Source organism: Poecilia formosa, unplaced genomic scaffold (genome assembly GCF_000485575.1).
Source record: "Poecilia formosa unplaced genomic scaffold, Poecilia_formosa-5.1.2 Scaffold65, whole genome shotgun sequence".
In the NCBI taxonomy this organism is placed as follows: domain Eukaryota; kingdom Metazoa; phylum Chordata; class Actinopteri; order Cyprinodontiformes; family Poeciliidae; genus Poecilia; species Poecilia formosa.
The window spans coordinates 1294988-1317811 of record NW_006800004.1 but is presented as its reverse complement, the minus strand read 5'-3'; the positions used below and the strand labels follow the sequence as shown (position 1 = coordinate 1317811).

The 22824-nt window shown below is 39.0% G+C and overlaps 1 protein-coding gene and 1 pseudogene across 3 annotated transcripts in view; both read right to left on the bottom strand.

Moving 5' to 3' along the window:
• Positions 1–2255: 2255 nt before the first annotated feature.
• LOC103139818 (meprin A subunit beta-like) lies at positions 2256–13755 on the bottom strand (annotated as a pseudogene).
• A 1057-nt stretch (positions 13756–14812) lies between these two features.
• The window catches only part of s100p (S100 calcium binding protein P), a 15112-nt gene continuing 7100 nt past the window's right edge, over positions 14813–22824 (bottom strand). For all 3 annotated transcript variants that reach the window (XM_007554650.2, XM_016672742.1, XM_007554652.2), the window contains 4 exons: positions 19451–19558; positions 19171–19341; positions 17749–17944; positions 14813–16078 (listed from right to left, as the gene is read on the bottom strand). In XM_007554650.2, the coding sequence (XP_007554712.2) occupies positions 15794–16078; positions 17749–17944; positions 19171–19341; positions 19451–19500 (702 nt within the window). In that variant the 5' untranslated portion in view covers positions 19501–19558 and the 3' untranslated portion in view covers positions 14813–15793. The remainder of the gene's footprint in view (positions 16079–17748; positions 17945–19170; positions 19342–19450; positions 19559–22824) is intronic.

Below are 22824 nucleotides of genomic sequence, written 5' to 3'. Positions count from 1 at the left end.
AAGTTCTGCTCAGTCAAGAATGCTGCTGAGACTGATCAGCTGAAGGTGACGTAGAGCAGCAGTCTGGTTGTAGCTGGAGTTGTCCTGTTGTTCCATGTCAGGTCTCAACTCTTTATCTTTTTATTTGGATGTGAAGCATATCTGTGAAATGATAAAAAAAAGAAACATGCAGTGTTGCATGGAAAAATGTTTCTCTTTTGTTTTCAATGTGGTTTAGTTGTTTTTTGTTTTGTCAGACAGAAACCAAAGGAACTGTAGTCTAAATTTTTAGGGAAGCAGATTTGGTGACGGCGTCTTTAAAGGTCATTTACAATCCTGCTTTGCACAGCCCTTGAAATGCCTTAAAATGTCAGTATTAAACCAAACCCACAGGCCCTGTTTTATCTCGCTTCTTACAAACTAATATGTGAGAGAAAAGTAAACAGCAGCAAAGCTCTAAGGGTCAACAAAGCTCTTAGCTGGATCAAACCAAAACATTAAGAATTAAAGGAGAAGTTGCACATTATTGATGGTGACTGTTAGCAATTAAAAAATGTCGGAACCATTCTAGACAGTCAAAAGACAATCTGTGGCCTTGGAAGTCTTCCTCATAGCCACTGTTTTGATGAGACGAGTAGTAGCCATTTTGGCTCTTTATTTTTCCTGACATGTCCCGCAGGTGAAATGATTGTTTCTTCAGGTTCTGTAACTTAAACAGAAGCACAGTGAACAAAGGTCACTCACTATACATGCAACATGTGTGAAACTTTGTTAGTTTATCCATGTTTTCCTGTCCTCTATTTGTGTGAATTGTTGCACTCATGCTGTTTGAAAAAAATCACAATAAAAATGCTAATGTGAACTTGTTGTGGTTGGTTGTTTATTGTATTAGCTCCTTTTGATTTTTAATTTATAATCTTGCATATTTTCAAACATCTCCCTGATAAGATGATCTGAACGGCATGTCAGTAGTTCTTCATGAAATAGTGTGGTTACTTTTTGCCACCTGTCTCTACATTACTGAACCTTTAAAACTCTTGATGATCCTAAAAATTCTTCTTTTAGTCACGATGGCTGGGAAACTTCAGCTTGGGTTAATAGCTCTGAGGAGGAGCTGTGCCTCGAAGGCGGGACTAGATCCACCCAGACATTTTGCACAGCTGAATTGCTGCCATGGAGATTTAAGGATTTCTCAAACATGCATTAAATTATCAAAGCAACACTCCAGGTATGTTTTCCATATGGGAATAACATAACACAAGTCTAAAAAAAGGCTGATTTTATATATTACTGCCCCTTTAAAGATATCCACAAATCCCCTTTGGATCAATGTCCCACCAGCTTCAGTGATTCTTGATTCATTAATGGGTCAAAATTAAGAGACTGAAGTGTTGTCTCCCTGATGACAGGCAAGCTAGAGGGATGATGAAAGTCAAAGACAACTGGTGTCATAGATTTTATTGGAGAGTGATAATGGTCGGACAGTCTGGTCGGTGGTTCTTTCTTTTCTTGGCCATCATGGAGCAGATAAAGGAGAAGGTAAGTCTGCGGCTGGATGCTCCTGTGGGGGAGAAGACATTTTTCTCACATTAAACAACTCGATAGATCAGAAGAGACAAAGCACAATACAGCTTGAACTGCAGCGGTATAGCGCCTTATTAAAGTGTTCATAACCCTTGAAGTTTTTTTACATTTTGTCACAATATACCACAAACATCAGTGGATTTTATTAGCAGTTTGTGATCTGATAGAGCAACGCAACTAGAGTATAGTTGTGATAAGGAACGAAAGAATACAAGGTTTTTCACCACAAACAATTTGAAGTGTGGCTGAAATAAAGTCTATAATATGCTACAAACAGATTTATGTCCAAGATTTATCAGTAGTATTTTTGAAAAATGGCATAACTGTGAGTGGAAAAACATGCTGAATGGTTGTTAACCAGTGAAATTCTGACAAATTTTAGAATTCTGACCTTATTTCAGAATTATGACTTGAATCTTAAAATTCTTTTTTCTGCATAACTGTTCCTTTAATTTTAGAATTCTGACCTTTTTCCTTCAAAATTCTTGCTTTAATTTTCAAATTGTCATCTTTGCTGTGGAATTCTGACCTTAATTTTAGAATTCTGACATTTTTTCTCAGAAGTTTAGCTTGAATCTCGAAATTCATATTTTTTTCCTTCAGAATTCTGATTTTATTTCAAACCTTTATCCCTCAGAATTTTGACCTTATTAGAATTCTATGTTTTTCTCAGAATTCTGACAAATCTTAGAACTCAGTTTTTTTTTTCTTCAAAAGTCTGACTTTAATTGTAGAATTCAGAACTTTTTCCTCAGAATTCTGGGTTCTGCTCAGCAAGCGTCCTGTTCTCAGTGTGGCAGCTTGTTGATCTACGTCTTATTTCACGTTAAAAACCATTGAGCATGTCCTTCCACTTCACAGTTATGCTCTGCTTTTCTGTAAACATGTCAAAGGTTTTGCTGACACAAAGTGAAGAAGGAGCTGTCTGTCTGGATGTGTGCTGACTCGGTGTAACTCACACTGTCCATGAAACCAGGCATGTTCTCTATGACCATGCAACCACTCCTCACATGTTGTTCCTTCCTCCTCGTTCTCCTCCTCAGCCTCCAGACATTACCCACAATCATCATGGCCACCAACATCATGGCTGCTGCTACACACGCTCCCACTGCTGTAACTGCAGAGGGCTGACTGGCTGTTTGGTCTGCTGCTCCAATCAGACGGCCAACAGCGAAGGCTGCAGACTGGGGCAGAGGCTGAGGACCCAGCAGCTCAGATACGTCTAGGAGAGGATAAATAAAAGACCTCAGGTTAGTGTAGAATTACTGACCAATCAGGAAAAGACAGAACTGATCAGTGCGTTTTATCTTATCAATGTAATTAAGTATTTACTACCACTTGTAAATCTGTGTAGAGGAGTACATTTCCTTTAGTTACTGTTGATATGTCTGTTCACAGACAATGTTTAATAAACATGTTTAATATGCTGTAATATGTGAAAAGACACAATCATTTCTATATTTCATATTTTTAATCGATTACATAATTATATAATCTATTGCAAAATACATAAATAATAAACATGTAATTCAGTGTACTTACAATATATAGTTACAAATTAAATGTAAAAACACAGTGCCCTTTTTGGTCGTGACTGTAATAAATTCTTTTATATTTATCAATATACTCACATATATTGTCTGTGCTGACATTGCAGTATAAGAAAATTTAAATACTAAATCTCATATATGGGACGATACTGCCTTATGTATTTTCCCATATTAGATCGTCATCCTCAGAAACTCCTCTCACCTTCCAGACTGAGTAGGAAGAAGGCGTCGTCTCCCTTGATGAAGCTCCTGCTCCTCAGCCTGCTGTGTGAGATGAAGGTGCTGGTCCCTTAGCCGGGGCCTCGGTAGTAAGAGCTGCCGTCAGACCCAGTTACCTCAGAGCCCACCTTCCTGGGGTCATCCCAGTAAAACTCAGTACCTGAAACCAACAGGACACTGATTGGCACAGCAGCTTCCTGAAAACGCCTCCAACAGACTCCCACCGTCAGCACCCTCATACCATCTGAGGACATCTTGTTGGGGTCGGTGGTCACCATGCGGTGCATGTTCATCTGCTGTCTGACATCAGACTGCTGATCCATCAGGGCCATTGTGACTTGTTGCCATGGACACGGCCACTTCAGATTGTGGTCATTGGGGCCTGAGGTCAGGTGGAAGTAGGTAGCCAGGTACCCAGAAGTGCCACTCCGTCCGTTCAGGTACACACCCACCTGAAGACACCAGAGAAATATGGAGATAAACGGGTCAACAGATACAGTAACATGTTTAGTGAAGGTCATTTGTGTAACTTTAAAGAACAGTGAAAATGATTTTCTAAATTAGATTTTTGTCTTGTCATTTTCATCCGTCTAACACAGATATTACCAGTTACCTAACCACCATGAGCACTGGGCTCCACTGGATGGCCGTTTTCCAAACAACTCATCATTCAACAGGGAGAAAAAAAAATCCCCTAAAAGATCAAATCATGCAATGGTCCAACAATTTACAGGAAAAAACTCTGAGGAGCTTTGTGTTTAAATCTTCAGTTAAAACAATCTGTTTTAACTCATTTCCTAGTCAAGGTTCATGACAGGTTTTTAATAATCTATCATGTGAAAAAACTTATTAATGTGTGATTTTAAATTGTGCTTTTTCCAACATTAGCAGAATATCAACAATATACAATGAACCAAAGGCTGGAACTTAACCCCATTGAGATGAACTTTACTACACAGGAGGAAAATATTTCATTTTATCTTGAGGCTGCAGAGGTTACATCAAGAATAAAGATCAAAAATGCCTTTTCTCTTAGGTTTTAAAGGTGCGTTATAATTCCTCTTTTGTGTGTTACCTGGAAGGAGTAACCGGACGGTGACAGAAAGCGAGGGCTGTACAGTTTCTGTCCTGGTGGCGTGGTGGCCAGCAGGTGGCTCATGTTGCGGATGTGCCAGATGTGTTGGGGGCATTTTGTGGATGACAGGTTGATGTCATCCAGAGAGAAACCTCCATGTGACGGACTCTCTCCCCTCAACCCCTCGAAAACCAGCCGGGCCTTCCGGGTCACACTCAGGTCGATGGAGTGCAGCTCCCAGGAGCCCATCACTCCTCCTGTGAAGGAAGCAGAACAAACACCCAGAAGATGAGTCTGCATCAGCTGCATTTGCATTTAAATGTGACTTAGTTTGGGTCTGAGAGCATTAATGGGTTTACCACAAGGTGGCACCAGAGTCCCATATTTTTGAATCATACGCAGTCTGCTCAGTACAGGTTCATGCAGGTTAAAATGAATTGTTTCTCACCTGAAATGCTCTTGAATAGTTTGAGTTTGCCACTGGGGCTGGCTGGGTCATACTCTCTGACCCATATGTTCAGAACATCATCAGCTGCCCCAGTGTTGTAGAGGAAGAACTGCAGACATTGAGCTCCAGCTTTGGGGTAAAGCCAACGACTCTCCAGGAAAGCGCTCTCCCCCGGTTCAGCAGATTCTGTGCTGAAATGCATGAAGTAGCCATTTCCTGTGCAGGGATGGACAAAAAAAAAAAAAAAAAATTCAAAAAAAAAAAAAAAACCTGCAGCAGCTTGACTTCTGACACATGACAAAAAAAAAAAAACTTATTCCACATCTCAGCTTTGACACCATGTCTAGATTTGCACAGCCAACATTTTAAACAGGTCATTTAATTATATTTCAAAATCAGAATATCATACTAGTGAAATAAATTTGTATGATTATCTTAGATCAGAGGTCTCCAAACTTATTGTCATGTGGTTTAGAAAACAATTAAAAGGAGAAGAAGATAAAATCACAAAAATATATATTGTGTTTTTCCTGTTTATGCAGTGTTTTAACTAGACAATTATTAAGAGAAAGGCATCAAGGCTGCAAATTCCTCTGGGATCAATTGAAAAACAAAACAATAGAAAACACTTGTGGCATTTCTTAGGAATTCCTTCTGTTAAAACTCTTCCCGTTTTCATCCAAGTTTATTAAAATAAAGCAAATAAAGCAAATTTTTGTTTTGTTAAACCTTCTAACAAGACTTTAATTTGTTGAGAATAATTTTGCTTCAATTGAAACAAAAAGTCTCCATGTACATCAATCAAGTTGATGACGTTCATGAATTGGAGTCAGGGGCTGCACAAAACCAGCCCCGGACCTGAAATGGCCCCTGTGCTTTGGACACCACTGTCAGAAACTTTAGACCAATATGTTACCTTAATTGCAAACACAATGCTGTAAAACTCTTAGGTAACATAGTTTACGACCTGTTTCTATCTAAGGTAGTTAACAAAGATAAACTTTGTATTCATTCAGTTATACTGCAGTCGGAGCAACAACAATACTGTAAAAAGAAAATAACAGCACTGGTCCTTGAAGATTCCCCTGCACTTGCTGTTAGCTCTGAATCTTTTGAACCCACAAGTCAAAGGTCAAATATGACATTGCAGCTCTTAAATGCCTATTAAGAGCAGGAGGTTGGAGTGGTTTACAGCTTTAAATCACACCTGTCCCTGTTATATCAGTGTACAATGACATGCAAATATTAAAACATATTGTATGTTTTAGAATAAACAAGATAAATTTTGATTTCGTCATCTTATTTTTTACTATTATTATTCAACATAGAGCTTTGGGTTTTCTCATCACCCCATAAACATGTTGACATATTGTATAAATACGGTTAAGTACGGCATTACGTGACAAAGTGCTTTCCTATTTCACATGTTGGCCGAGAATCCTGTAGGTCTGAAGAGAGAGTGCTGTTATCTTTCCACTATTTTACTTCTATTTGATCATATTTGTCTTGTAAAATCTCTATCAGCATGATCCTACACTTACCTGTATTTAGACAGGTGGCTGTTATAAAAGACCCTGACCAGTGAATCATGCCATCCTTAAGCTCAACACCTTGTAATGACTTGCAGATCACCTTTGCATTGTCCCATGTTGGTGAAGTCAGTGTGAGGGCCTCCGGACACAGAGCTGAGCTGTTCCCACATGGCCGTGCTGGAACCCTGAATCATCCCGCAGATGTTCTCCTCCTCAAAGTTACAGCTGTCTACAAAGGTGGAGGACTTAGCTGTGGAGAAGAAATAGTATCAGCTACATCAAGGAACTGTATCTGTCTATCTATAGACTCATTCAGTAAATTAGAATATAATTGAAGTTCATTTGTTCCAGTAACTCCGTATGTCTTCAAGTGAGACACATTACATAGATTAATTTGACAAAAATAGATGTTTAACATATATTTCTCTTAATCCTGATGATTTTCCTGCTAAAACTTAATGAAAACAAAATATTTTCAGCTAGTTATGTACCTAACCAGCTGCATACCTAGAAAGCTACAAAAGGTTTGTTCTTACAGACAAACCTCTTGCATCTTGTACCCTGCACTACAAAATGGATATTTTGTCACTCTTTCTTATCACAGTTCCTATCACTCTTACATGTTTTTCTTGCCATGTGCCTTTATGGTCCATACATTTTCAATAAAGGTGGGATTATCACAGTCCAGAAATTGTGATAATTGTGTCCTCCAATCTCTCTATTTATCTACTTTCTGCAATGCACTATTAGTAGAGGAAAGGAAGCAGGCCCATGGGATGATGCTTCCACCAGCAGGCTTAATGGTTAATTCACTTTGAAATTATTAATCTGGATCCTCCAAATATTTTTCTTGTCACTTCTGGGTAGGTAGTTCAGCTTTTCATCATAAAACATTTCACTAGAATGGTACCATGCTTCAGTATGGCTGTATTTGGGTTGAGATTGCTGGTGTTGGTTTTGGATTTGGGTGTTTTACCCAGTTGTCATCCTCTCAGTACATAATGATATAAAAATAGCTTTAAGTGGACAGAGACAAGCATGCTCCAGTTTATAACGCACTTGAGCCTCAGTGGATCCTGAGTTATTCCTGTAGACCCTAAACCTTTCCATCTCATGAAATAATAAACTGGCCAGGCTGGGTGGGTAAACATGAAAAAGACTGTAATATATGTTGAGTCATAGTAATTTATAGTTTTATAAGTAGTGTTCGCTACACCTCCTAACATTATTTTTTCTGTTTATAGGATTCATTTTCCACAGCACATTTTTCACCTGTTAACATGAAAGGCTGTGTATGCTGGTTTCTCTGCAGTTCAAGATAAAGAACAGTAAGATACAGCCTCAGATAGTATTCATCAACAGTTTATATCAATTTATCAACAGTCCATAAACTATACTTGTTATGTAAGTGAACTGAATGAGGCACCTTTGATCTGCTATGTTGCCAGATCTCTTTTACTTGAGACACATGAAAGGGTTGACTTCAATAAGAGGCTATAACCTGATCTCCTGAATGAGGGCAACGTTTAATTGCAGTAGATCTTTATGATCAGACCAACTAAAATCTGCTGAGATACATTTGAGCCCAAAGGACAAAAAGTAAAACTGAAGAGAGCAGAAGACTGAGAACAAATAAGCAGAGGGCCTGGATAAGTTGCTGAGTGTGAGAGATGCTAATCTCCTTAATAAAGTGGGATAGAATACCTATTGTCATCTCCAGTTTCTGCATGCTTGTGTTGCAGCTAAGATATTCACAGCTCCCTGACAGCTGAAGTCTGAGATTATTATAGCACGGCAGCAACATGAAAAACAAACTTCAACAATTCTGTTTCATTTGTAATCGCCCAGTTTTTTACCTGTTTGGTTTTGTATAAAGGCCAGAACAGAATTACCACCAAATACTTTAAAAATTCTGTGAACAAACTTCCCATTAAGTGTTGCTAATGCTAAGTGTTGAGCTTATATGACCTTATGATGAATATAAATATTTTCTTAAAGGGCACATAGTGCCATTTTATAGCACAATCAACTATATTACCTTCAATTGTTTTTACCAGCTTTGCACTGCAAAGTAGATCATATAATGAGCTCAGCAGATGAGCAATTCCACAAGGTGTTTGCTAATTGCTGCTGGTTAGTCTGAAGGAGCTGAGTGAGGGAGTTGTGGTGGACAGGCGCTCTGTGAGCTGGAAGCTTTGAAGCTTGGAAACTTCAGCTCAGAGGAGGAGCTGCATCTCAAAGGCAGTGCTCAGCTCCACCAGGTTTTTGCATAGTTGAATGGTTACTATGGAGATTCAAGGATTTCTCAAACATGAATGAAAGAATCAAAGCAACACTCCAGGTATGTTTGTGATGAGGGAATAACATTATAATTGACATAAAGCTCAAAAAAGTTAACTTGACATAACACTGCCCTTTTAAACTCAAACTTGATCTTGCGGGCTTCATGTTGAAACTCACTGCAGTTGTAGAGCAGGTTGAGCTTGGCTAGGTCGCTGGCACTGAATCCCATCCTCTGACCAATCACATCCATGAATTGTGGGAGCTTTGTGACGATGGTGGGCTCAGAGTCGATGGTGAAGGCTGTCTTACTGTAGTGCATCACAGAGCCGTAGTCATATGGGACCCCCAGCGTGTTGGACACAGAGTCATCATATGTGTTAAAGTTGTGCTCCTTACCTGGAGGACATGAACATATTGGGAGATTTCAGGCCTGTCATAGAACAATATCACATGCTGATGAAAATTGCTTAAAAGTGTACTGACATTCTGTCTATAAGAAAAGCACATGTATTACAAGTTCAATGATATCAAGAGCCCTTATATACACTCATTTCAATCTAAAGTCCATTTCACAGTTTCACACTGATCTGACTGAATTCAGTCAGTATCTTTCCTGGGTCTTGAGTTCAGAGAATGCAAACAGGGCAGAGATGGTAACATTAACATTCTTTATAAGGGTTTCATAATCTTAAAGGAAATCCACTCCAGGTTGCCTCATAAAATTTGAAGGGTTAGGTTTAGGGTTTGCGACAGACTGGCGACCTGTCCAGGATGTACCCCGCCTCTCGCCCGGAACGCTAGCTGGAGATAGGCACCAGCACCCCTCCCGACCCCACTGAGGGACAAGGGTGTTCAGAAAATGGATGGATGGAGGTTTAGGGTTGCCACTGTCTATATTTTTGCTGTAGGGTGATTAACTGGCTTCTGGAGCTAATGCAGAAGCCAGTTTATGGCATACTAATGCAGTCACAGAAACATCTAAAACACACAGGACAGTGTGTGTCCAGTGTGTGTCCCCAGCCCTGAGGGCCAGGGCTGAGGGCCAGGGCTGGGGACTGATTGCTGCTGTACATTCATCTCAGGCCTGCAACAGAATATAAACCACTTTTTAGATATTACTTCATAGAATGCACATTGGGATTCTACAAGAAGGATGAATGTCAAAAAGCAAACTGCTTCAGTTTCTGTTCTGTGTTACAAAACTGACTCCAACATTTTTGTTTTTTTTTATTATAAATTCATAATTATAATGCAGATAAAAAAGCTAATTGATAGAAATCAACTTGAAGAGAAAAGAACAAGCTGTTACCAGGTTCAATTTGTTCCCATATAATGTTGACGTAGTCATCGCGGTCCGCTCTGGACTGCTCATGCCAGAACCCCAGAGCGTGCAGGAACTCATGCTCTACTGTTCCCAGTCGGTCGCAGTTTGTACCAATGGACAGCTGCTGCTTCCCAACACGCCGATTACCTACTGAGGAGTAACATCTCCAGAGAGAAAAAACAGTCAGGAAACACACACTGTTATCTCTCAACAGTCACAATGACTGATTCATCATTCCAGGCCTGAAATTATGATTTTTTATTTTTTTTATTTTTTTTATTATTTTTATTTTTTTGCAGCATTTTTAGTAATATTCACCCAGGTTGAAATAATTTATTTTTGGCAACAGCCTGATGCTCTCTAAGATCTGTAAATACCTCCTTAAATAGGAGAAAATGATTTAATCCAAAGACTTGCATATAGATCTGGAGTCTATAATCTGCATCTTATAACTTTGAGCAATAATGTTTTGAAACTCAGTCATTTTATGTTTAAAGTAGTAGGAAAGACTCTTGTGTAAAATCTGCAAAGAACTTGAACAGGAGAATGAGTGAATATGATTTTTATGTGTTGAGGTAGAAAAATTATAATTCAGAAGAAGGACTTGGATGGACCTATGGCCTGAAAAAAAAAAAAAAAAACTCTGATTATGCAAACACAGAAACCAGTCATGATGTGTTCCAAAGCATGGAGACTTAGTTTGAAGATGTGATAAACTACCAGACAGAGTACGCATCATACAGACCTGTGGGGTCTTATGCCATAGAGAGTGGGATCAAAATATATTGAGTAGTAATATGATCATTCTTAACTGGGGCTCAGATGCCTTGAGAATAGTGTGAATAGTTTCCAAAGTGCCAGCTTAAGAACAGAAAAATGTGGGAAATCAGCTGTGACTCAATGGTTTATATAAACACAGCAGGGTTCAGGGTCAGACTGGAGAACTGCAGCCGATAACAGGTGGCTCCCTCCGAGCAGATTGTTATGTACAGAAGCCAGAAAATGCATACTGATAATGAAGTGTGTCAATAGGGTATCTATGTAGGACCTCCACTAACTATGTGATACCATAGTTGGCATGACAACTGTGGAATGAGATGTACCATACCATATGGCTTCTATGACACAATGAATATGATACGTCACTGTATGCTTCAGTGATGTATCTATTTAGGGCAGGAAGTGACTATGGAACGGCCGCATCAGTTTAATCTCATTTGTCGTCTTTCTAAGGTCCAGTGTCCTACCACTTTTAGACGAGTCTCTACTCCAACACAACTGATTCAAACAGCCCAACTTCCTCTGCAGCATGTCAACGTTCTGCACAGGTGCTGTTTGACTCAGATGTGCTGAACTAGGTACAGAAAATACGCAAGATACCTGCTGTTGAGAACTGACTTTAGACGCCACAGTAAAGATACTGAGGAGGATGACTAATAGACTAAATAAGAGAGCGAAGGAATTGAGAGGTTAATGCTACCAATTAGGTTTCTTCTCTACATATGTTTAATTAAAATAATATTTCTCATTTTCTGTGACTTGTACCATGACAAAATGTGTGTGACAGTCAGATATTAATTAAGGGAGCAAGGGCACCTGTCATGATAGCTTATGCGATGGTTTCTGGTTTTATGCCATGCTCCTGGTTTTGATTTGTAACTTATTAAGCAGAAAAGAAACAGACTTGAAGTAAAGGCAACAGTCAAGCTTTACTCACCCGCTGCCTTTGAACACAGAGATGTAGTTCTCCTCTCCCTTCCACGGTGTAAAGTCAATGCAAGTCTTTAGTCTGTACTGATCAAATGCCTTCAGTATTACTCCCTTAGCATTGATGTCTATATAACAAAGAGCAGGAGCCATTTAAAGCAGCATGTTTTAATACGTTGATGGTGTAGTATGTCACTTTTCAGTACATCTTACCTAAGCTGTCCTCCAGGTAGTAGGGAATGGTTGTTGGCCAGCGATACTCATCCCCTATGATGGAATTTCTGTCAAGGTTCTAGATTGAAGGAGGAATGCTGTTATAATGTAGAATTAATCCAGAGCAGTTGTAATCAAAAGTTGTCATGTGATTGCTGTTGGAATTTCACTATTACTGAGGAGTGTCCGAGAATATATAATAGTCCACACATTTTTGGTTTGGATCAACAGTGAAGAGACTGGAGTGAAAATACAGCTTTATGACACTCACTTCATCCTTCTCTATATCCCCCTCCAGCAGGTCCAGGTCAGCGGCTGGGAAGGATCATAGTTATTGATGAGAGGTTAAGCACAAACTTTGAGAACAGCAAGATGACCAAAACTAAACAAACCTTTATTGATGTCAAAGATGTCCCAGTCTTGGCCCTGATCAACATCAGTTTCTGCAGACATGGAATAAGTCAGGATATTAAGATGCTGCAGCACTGTTTCCTAACTTGTCATGTACAGTATGGTGGCATTTTGAAAAATAAGTTACAAAATGCACAAAATAAGTTAATTCTCAAGATCTCCTCATGTCGACATGAGGAGATCATGAGAATTTTGTGAACATCAGTTCCTGTCGTTTCTGAAGTAACTGTTTTACTTTGGGTGAAGTTTGGCCATTTCCTTTGTCCACAATGCCACTCAGTTCGTACCTCCCTTCAGACTCCCTTTGAGCTCAAATTTTCAAGGTGAATGTCATCCAGGCCAATTAGCAAATAGAAGCAGGACTTGTTAGCTGTATTCTGCACTGCTGTAGAACTGTAGTCTGCCTGTGGTTGTTGTTTGGCATTGGCAGTGGAGGAAGTGAACAAAGTCATTCAGTTCCTGTTGACCAAGCTTTCAAATATTGAGCAATTAAAGTCGGAGCAAGAGGAATGTTTAAAGCCTGCAGCTTTAATTAACACCCCTCTAGTTTGGCTCAAAACTTCTCTGTTCTCAGTGAGGGATGGTTGTTTACAGCACATGCAATTTCTGGTAAGCTTCATAGTGTAACTTCCTTCATGATTGAACTGGCGCATTGCATCCTTCACAGCCTTGATGTTAAAGAATCAGTGTAAAATCAGCTCCAATCGTTTCAAACTTCACCAGAGTCCTTGCCTCCACCAATCATTTCTCAATGAATGAGGGTTCAGACCCTGTACAGTGGGACAATGGTGGCAAAAGTGGTAGGAGTTTGCAGTCACTAAGTTTCTGGTTTGATCCCAGCTTCATCTGCCTTCATCAGGCAGGACTCTTTACTGTGTTGCCTGCTGGTAATCAATGTTCCTTCTGTAGAATTGGTTGATGTACCCAAGATATACATGGCAGACTGGTTTCTTATCTTGCTTCTTAGGAGGAAAGTTTCAATAAATTTGCTTCTTGGAAGCATATATAGATTTACATAAATAGATAGCTATATGTATACTTTCAAATTACAGCTTTCAATTAGAGGATGACTTTTGATGTAATTTCTAACTTTACCTTTTGACCTGTAAGTAAACTGGGCAGCAGAAGAAACTCAAAGCTACTAAATGAAGGCTTGAAAGCAAAAAGCAGAACCTTGAGAATTGAGTCGTCTTGTTCTAAATGTGTTCACCCACCTGTTTCACTTGTCAGTTTTGCTGCTGTCTGTAACATAAAACATATTGAGTTGCATCGCTGCATATCTTCACTCCTCTGAAGCATCTTATCCACATTTAAAGAGACTCAGTACTTACCAGTCCAAAACCAAACACCAGAACGATCCACCTGAGCATCATGGCTCCAGATGCAGACTCCTTCACACAGTAAATCTTCTGCTCTTTTTGAACATCAAAGGAAATGCCTGTGTTGATAATGCACAAACTATCTAATCAATTTTATGAGTCAAGGGGCAGACATATTGTGGTTATTTGCCTTGTTAATTATTACCGACATCCCATTCACTCTTTAATGTTATTGCCAGACTAATAAACTTCAGCAGAGTTGAGGCATATTTCTGCAGATGTAGTACAGTTTAACACACGTCAGTAAACACTTCCTGGAAACACTTAAGCTAAACCTTGCATATATGATAAAAAAAAAAAATCCACCCCTTTTAATTGTGACTATCTGTTTATTAGATGTTTTACTTTATCTTTACTCCAAAATAGGACCGAAAGACAGAAATGTAACATTTCAAAGCATAAAGCAAAAATATTAATGTTGAATCTGCAACATTGAGTTGTCAATTTGCTCTAAAACATAATTCTCTGGCAATGGCCCTATTTGATCACAAAACCCGACGCTTGACATGTTTCGGTGAGACAGAGAAACATACAGATGAAAATAGAAATTTTAATGACTGAGAAAAGTTCCAATAAAACGCATAAGATTAAAAGTAGCATGAACGTTAGTTGTGGATTCTCCACAAGTAAACAAAGGATTTTACAGCAACAAATTGCACTGGCTTCACATTTCTAAACCCAGATTTATTCTTCCAAAGCAAACTTATATACCGTCAGAAAGTATGTGTTTGTTTCTTTAAAACTGTCCAGATACAGTAAACATTTATTTATAGTTACTGATTAATTGCCACTCTTAAAGGTTAAGAGTGGCAATGAATGTTTAAACTGAAAAGAAACATTCATTACAGTAACTCTTGGTCAACATGAGTGCCATGTAGTAAAATCTGAAATAAAAATGAAAACAACCAGTCAGAAAATAAAATAGGCCCCTACACAAAATTAATTTACACGTGTGCCGAGTGTTGCACTGTATACTTTAGCTAGATATAATTAAACCAGACATTGTGGTGTTTATTTGGTGTCAGGAGACAGTAAGCATCAAACCCAAACCTGTTGTTGCTACTGATTATAAAAATGAAGCAAATCTTATTTTGATGATGATTATTTGTGATGATGGCATTTCCCAAAGTATAATGTTTTTTGCTTGTTCCATAATTTATCATTGCATTATGTTTGCATTATGTTTTCATAATGTAAAGCACTTTGAACTGCCTGGTGACTGAAATGTGCTGCACAAAGAAATTTTCACTTGACGTACATCTTTCTTGTGCACATTAGCATAACAAAGCACTTTGCGTGGCCTGGATTCTTATTTATTAAAGCGCTCAATAAATCCAATTTACTCCACCTGCTTATCTTTGAATAAGAGTGGAGATTACCTGTGGCTAATGTAAGTTTGTCTGGTTAATTTCACTTTACAGAGGTCTGTACTACAAACATGCAACTTTCCTCTTGTTTGACATTTACTTTATTATTTATTTATAGCCCTCACATCCACAAGGTGTACCTTACACAGTGACTGTGAATAAATGAGTAATGTATTTAAATACTCATTTTATTTAACCACACCCGCAATTTCCAATACTAAACAATCCATTCACTTGTACATAGTACTGGTATTGACCTTACAATCTGTTGGGCTACATAAAGAGAAAGGAAGACATTTTAATAATGTTAGCTAAAATGTTTAATATGCATGTCTGTAAATAACAGGAAAGAATGACAGTATTTCAAGTGCTGTGTCTACAAACAAGGCTATTACAAGATCTGTTGAAATTCAACTACAGTTAATGAGCTGCACTTGCCATCTGCACCCATTGGTTGTGAATTTCAAAGAAAACTTAGAAAACCAAATATATACAACATAGAAGCAGCTTTGTTTATAAGGAACAGATGCCTATGTTTAAAACAGACTTCATTCCAAAAGTGTATCTGCTTCTTCTGTAGGTTGCATGAAGGGTGTGAGACATGAATGTCTTTAGTTCATGAAACAGCAGTCCACAGACAGCTTTTACTTCTTCCCTTATTTTATTATGGAGACAACAAAAAAAAAACCTCAATTTGTCTTTGACCATCCGTCTGTTTCCCTTCACCTTTTGATGCGGCTGAGTCTCTCGCACATGATGGAGAGATACTGGGTCAGCTTCACCATGGCAATGATGACGGTTCCTCCGATCAAAGAGCAGGTTGGCCAGAATAAAGAGTGGAAGACGGCAATTCGACCATAAATCTGGGTCATGATGGCGCTGTCTGCCTTCTCTGTTGGGTCGACATAACACTGAACTGTGAGTTGAGTCCTGAGTCTCTGAGAAATGTCCTGAACCATGGCATGCGTGGCAGCATAGTCTTTATGACACTTTGGAATGTAGAAACACTGAAAAATAGAAAAAAAATTAATCATTGTGATTTGTCTGGTAAAAGGCAGATTTATATTTCACACTTTCTTTTATACTTGTCTAATACTTAGATATTATGGTAATAGTTGCTGTTTAATGAACCAACACGACTTACGTTAGAGATTTAACACTATATAATTGGCCGTGTAGTTTAACTTATTAAAAGGAACAAAAAGGAACTGTTTCTCTTGAAATCTACAATCATATTCTTTGTTTTGTTTACATTAAAGATGAAATAATTGTTCCCACAACATGACACAAAGCAGAGCAGTGCTGCCTGCTGTGTCCAGATGACAGTGGGCTTGTTGAAGCAGGTGCATGATGGCATCTTCAGTTCCAACTCTACGGTGATAAGCAAACTGCAGAGAGTCCTGATAAGAGCTTGTCTGCTTATTCAGGTGGGCCAACAGGAGTCTCTCCAGGACCTTCATGATGTGTGATGTCATGGCAACAGGTCTGTAGTTGTTAATGACTGATTGATGAGTTTTCTTTGGTACCTGAACCAGGCAGGATGTTTTCCACAACAACAGTACCTTCTGTTTGGTCAGGCTGAGGATGAGGAGATGTTGCAGAATCCCTCAGAGGCCTTCAGGACTCTGGGGTTTACACCATCTGGACCTGCAGCCTTTCCCTGGTTCAGTCTCTCCAGCTTGTGGAAGCAGAAGAGTGACTGAGGCAAAGATAAAACATCTGAGGTTTCACAGGAAAGCTGTGGGTCAGAGGAGGGCGGGATGTCTGTCTGGTTGGGGACAGGAGAGGAGGAGGATGAGCTTGTTCCCAAGATGAACCTGTTGAAGAATATGTTCTACTCATTTGATCTATCCAGGCTTCCATCTTTCCAATCCTGCTTTTGCTTGGAGCCTGTGATCTTCATGTCTGATATTGTTCTGCTGGAAGTTGATCTCCAGCTTCTTCCTCTACTTTTCTTTGCTGTCTTGACTTCAAGTTGTTTCTATATACTCCTCAATGATCCCTGTCTCCCTCCCTAAAGTCTCTTTTTTTCACGTTTTAACAGTCCCTTCGGAACACTGATGATGCATGGTTTGTTATTTGGGAACATCTCACTGTTCTGGTGGGGAGTTTGTACAGTCAGTGACATCATCTCTGTCCTTCCTACTGTATAGACACATAATAACTTATGTGTTATTATGATAATAATAATACCTTAACTATGTTTGCACATAGTTAAGGCCATCTTTAACTTCCTGTGACAATTTTTCACAGTTATCTTTTTATATCTTTGAACAAGGGATTTATATTCTGAGCAGAGAAAGACAAGATTGTGATCTGATTTTCCAAGTAGAGGTTCATTTTGTGGAGGTGTAAGAAGCATTGACACAGGCATACAACTGCAGCCTTTTACTTTCTCTGGTACAGCAGCTAACAAACTCATTGGCGTGTTGTGTCTATAGCTTAGCAACAAGAGATAGGATGACATCACATGCAGTGTCAGCAACAGCTGATGGTGGTTACCGAAATAACAATCTTGGTAAATGATACCGATAAAACTTACTAAGAGTTCAATATCCAGGCTGCAGAGACTACACCTGACAGTAGCACGTTCTGGGTGACACCACTTGTTGTTCAAACCAGACTTGTCCTTCGTGAATGACATGAAGCCACAGCTGCAGCATCTGCGGTTGCATACCTCGGGATTGCTGTCGTGTGTCTCCTCATTGTGCAGCAATCGGACCAGCCGTCCTGATGAGTTCAGGCTGACAAACACTTGGAGACAGGGGTAACGGGAACTCTTCCAGCACTCTACTCCACAGCTGTATGAACAGTTTACATCCCACACTATGGTGGAGTTCACAATGGTGCAGCAATCCTCATCTGTCCACACACTGGAGAGACAACGGCAGTCATTTTTTAATACTGTGTCTTGGAAAAAGTATTCAAATTTCTTGATGGTTTCCACATTATGTCAGTGATCCAACATAAAACCGCAATGTATTTAAATGGGATTTTATGGGACAGGGCAAGACCACAAGACAAAGTAAGACATGATGAGTAAGCAAAAAGAAATTGATATTTAACATGAGAGAAAATGAAATTCATTGTTACCAAACATCATCAAGGCTACATTAATGAACAAACTCTGTTTGTTCACTTTTTGGATGCAAGGTAATGGTGAAAAAAAAACATGATGAAAAGTCAAGTTTTAAGTTCGTACTGCACACAGTAGACATGTGGTAGATGTATTTTGCATGTGTGCAAAGCTGGTGGAGACAAACTCCTAAAGATCTGCAGCTTTAATCACAGTGGAAGGTGGTTCTACTAGACTCATGTGTAAAATAATACATTTTAGATTTTTTTAAATGTTTATCTTCATTTTGAGAATCATTTAACATTTCCCTTCTATATTAGAATTTGTCACAAAATTCACACAAAATGTATTTAAACTCATGTCTGTCATATGATAAAATGTATAGAAGAGGAAGTAGTTAGAGTATGTCTTTAAACCTGCCGTGTACAAGTTTTATAAAATCAATATTTTTTTTACATGGTTGTTCAAATGGTCTCCATGTTGTGACAGTTTGGTATCTCCTCTGCCTTCTCCCAGTTCTGGCTAGAAACAACCAATCAGAACCAGGGGGAGGGTCTTGGTGCTCTGAATCACCTCTCCATGTGGTGCTGCTCATCCCCCCTCTAACATCCACCTTGCTCTTTGCTATACTGCAGCTAGCATCACCTGCCGTGAATGCTAAGGCTAGTTAGCATGGCCACCAATGACAGGAAATAAATGGTTTTCCTGTAAGTGTTTTCTCTGACATTAGCACATTTAGCAGCGACTACGTAGGATTGATTGACAGCTTTAAGACAATCCTCCTGGGTCTGATTGGCTCTTTTTGGTTGGGGGCAGTGCATTCATAAACATGGTAATAGTAGCTCAGGGCCACTTCACAGATTATCTGTCTCATAACATCCTGCCACAACATAGTGACAGCTTTAACACATATGAAAAAAAAACATTTTTTTTTTAAAATAAAAAATTACATACTACACCTTTAAGGGACTGTAGATGTGATCACCTTTCCAGAAGTTGGTCCAGTATAAAACAGGACAGTACCTGTCAGAGTAAGAGCGCAGGATGGTGATGCCGAGGACGAAGTACATCATGACAGAGAGGAAGACCATGCTGAGGCCCAGCAGTATGGCTCTGTCCTCGCCTGCCCTCAGAGCCGTCACCGTCTTCCTCCTGTCCAGCACCTCATGGTCCCGAATCCTCTGGTAAATAGAACTGAACAGGTTTAAAATTATGTGAGTTTCTTGTGTTTTCCATATACTTCAGCAGGAATGAATTAATCTAACAAACTCAAAACGAAACTGGATCAGAGTAAAGGTGGTACCTGCGTTCGTTCCTTCTCTCTGTGACTTTAGTTCCTACAAAGAGAAACATTGTTTCTGAGAAGTCTGGAGACGGGAGTCCACCGCTGCTGCTAGAGGATGTGATCCACCTGCAACAAAGAATGCAGCAACATTTCACACAACCTGGATTCATTGGGGCTGAATCAGGAAGGACCAACTAGATCATCTGTGAATTCTGATCGATTTTCATTTTCTCAGAGGAGAACTTTTGCTTCACCATGCTCTAACCTTGCAAATACAAAGTGACTCCAAGGGTCATATTTCTCCTTTAACATATGAGCTGATGAACAGACTGCAGTGGACAACAAGTGTTCAGAATACACTACATTTGAATATGTCATCATCACTGAGGTGATCCATCATGGCTCCTATTTATACACGTCCTAAATTTAACAAGTCTAATTCATCAATCAGCAAAAGCAGCCGATGTTCTAACTATGACTGTGAGTTGGCACAATCAGGGTATATTTTCAGCCTTACATACAATAAAGCTGATATGTTCAGAATCTTATTTAATTACTTTTAGCCAAGATTAAATATGACCTCAGTAATTTTCACCAAGGAAAGTTGTATTTTGAGTGTTATTTTAGTTCTCAGGTTCTCATGGTGCATCATGCTAACTGACTATTTGGCAGCAGCATTGTTTTTTTTTCTTTTTTTTATATAATTATGTTTTGATATTCTCATGCCATCAATAAAATGTCTTACTCCATTGACGAGAAATGTGGACTGCTTCTTTTTTTCTCCCGTTGCCATGGTGAATAGCGTTTAGGAAGGTTTATTCAGAGTATCTGCCTTCCACTTTGTTAACTCTGCTTTGTGAAACTGGGCCCAGGAGTTCACTGAGGTTTGGATTTAGTTGTTTTCAGATCTCACTTATGTTAATTAGTACTGTGTGCTTTTCAGTGATGTTGTTTTCATATATCTACATGTTATTGTTTACTGTGGTTTCTTGTTTTTTTCTCTCTGTTTGCAGATGTAGGAGCAGACTTTTAGGGTGTTTCCTTGTATTCTCTATCCTTCCTCTTTTTAAGTCTTACCTCCCTCTTTCCCCTTTAACTTTCTACCCCACCCTTTTTCCTTTATCTTTGCCCTGCATTTGAAATAAACCCAAAGCAATGTGGTAAACATCAGAAACTGAAAAGAAAGTTACTCCAAACAAAAAGAGAATCTGGTCCCAATCTGCAATTAACTTCTGTCAAATGAAAGTACAATGAAATAATAATAATTAAAAAAAAACAGAGATCTTAACCCAACGCACACATCCTCATCTTTGGTTGCAGCTCAGGCATGGCTGGATGCCAACATGACTGTTATAGTGGCCTTTGCTGATGAATTCACTGCTGACAGGTGATGGATAGGACTCAATGGCTGCAACACATGCCATTCAGCAGGACAATGATTTCAACGTATTATTTGTGGCAATCCAAAATCTATTCAGGGTGAAGAGGTGGAATATGATGAAAGGCAGAGCTGGAGCGCTGGCACAAACCCAGCTGAGCACCATTCCATTAGCTGATGTTCAGTCCAAAGACACCAGGCAGCAAAGCACTGAACATGGCTGAGAATAGCTGGACCAACATCAGTGAAGAATTAGAATCCTGCATCTCTATTCTGAATAAATGGTTCACCTGAGCACTGCTACCAATCTGGATGTTTTCACTACTGAGAATTTAACTGCTTAAATTCTAGCTCACCTCTTAGCCAGTCATTTTAAGCTGGGTGGATAGAATTGCTACTTTTTTCTTTTTCATGTGAAGTGTCAAGGAAATACTGTCTTCCTGCCATAATCTGCAGAACGTATTAAATATAAAACAGTCTTGTGTTTTTCAGGCCAGGTAAGAAGTGATGATGAAGCAGAACCCTCCTGGTTTCTGGTGGTGCAGTCAGACAAAGAGCAACTGTTAACATATAGGAGCATTTCTCTCCCAACATGGCTCAAGTAACCTCACAGCTTGTCCATCCATTGACCTATCCTGACTTTCCTTTTGTTGCCTTTTGATACACTTATTGCCTGTGACTGTTAAGTAAAATTTGCCTTAAAGTAGAACACAGCTACACCCTTGTACCCTTGAAAAGAAAATAGAACAAATGAAGAAAAAAGTTTATACTTTTCTAACTTAGAAGTCATAAATCTAAAACTCAACATTCTTCTTGGGGGGAAAAAAAACTGAGACGACAAAGAGCTGATCATTTATCATCAATGGTCCAGATCCAAGCTATCATTCCAGACAATGTATCTTTGTGGCGGAGGTGAAAAAGTGTAACTGATCTGTGTTTGGCTGGTCTTCTTGTCTGACAGGTTGGGTAATTGTAACTGAGAGAACATCAGCATCTGTCAGCATAGATGTGGGAGGTATCTGTAATGTGTGGAAATAGAATGGTAGAGCATGGAGTAAGAAGAGAGGTGGTAGCTCTTAGGTCAAGGTTCAGCTCTAAGTCTTCTCTTGTTTGCAGTTGTGGTGAACAGACTGACTGATAAACTCTGGGTGAAGTCTGAGCAGGATATATGATTTTTAGCTAAAGTAGAAAGGAACTGGAAGAAAGTGTGGAGAAATGAAACCCTGCTCTGTAGCAGGACAGATCACATGTGAATGAGACAGAAGGCTGAACCAAAGAGATACAGGAAGTAGATGAGTTTAGGTATCCTGAGCCTGGGAGTAATAACATTTAATTTTTACTGCTTAAAACAATCTTAAAAAATACAATATGATTAATTTTGTAATTGACAGGTCCCATTTTTTTCTATTTCTAGGAACAAAAAATATATATTTTGTGGGGGTTCCCCTTGTTGGTCAGGGGTTCTTGAAATTATCCTAACATTTCCCCCCTTCACGGCGCCCCTGTCCAGAAGTCATCAGTCCAAATCAGGCAGTCACTGGGGTGAATGAAAACTGAATTAGTGCTGCCAACAATGAAACTTGTCCCTTTCCTGCTGTTAACTTTTTACTTTAACATAGAAAGTACTCCTTCACCAGGGGCCTCATGCATATAGCAGCGTGCGCACAAAAAATGTGCGGCGCCAAAATTTATTCACAAGTCAGCATGTATAAAAATTAACTTTGTGTCAAAGTTTGTGTAAATATACATACACTTTTTCCCTGGCGTGAAAATGTGCGGCAGCCACGCAAATTTTTTCTGTGAACAATATCAAACTACAAAGTGTCAAAACTCACATAAATACACTGAAATCTGACTACATACAGTTATTTAGACCTTAAGAGAAAAAACATCGGGTTCGATGTTTTTAAAACATAACATGTTGATTATGTTTTATTAGTGTTTAGATTTATTTTAATAAATGCAGTTCAGATTGTTTGGGATTTTTTTTTTTCTTTAAAATGTATTTTTATTT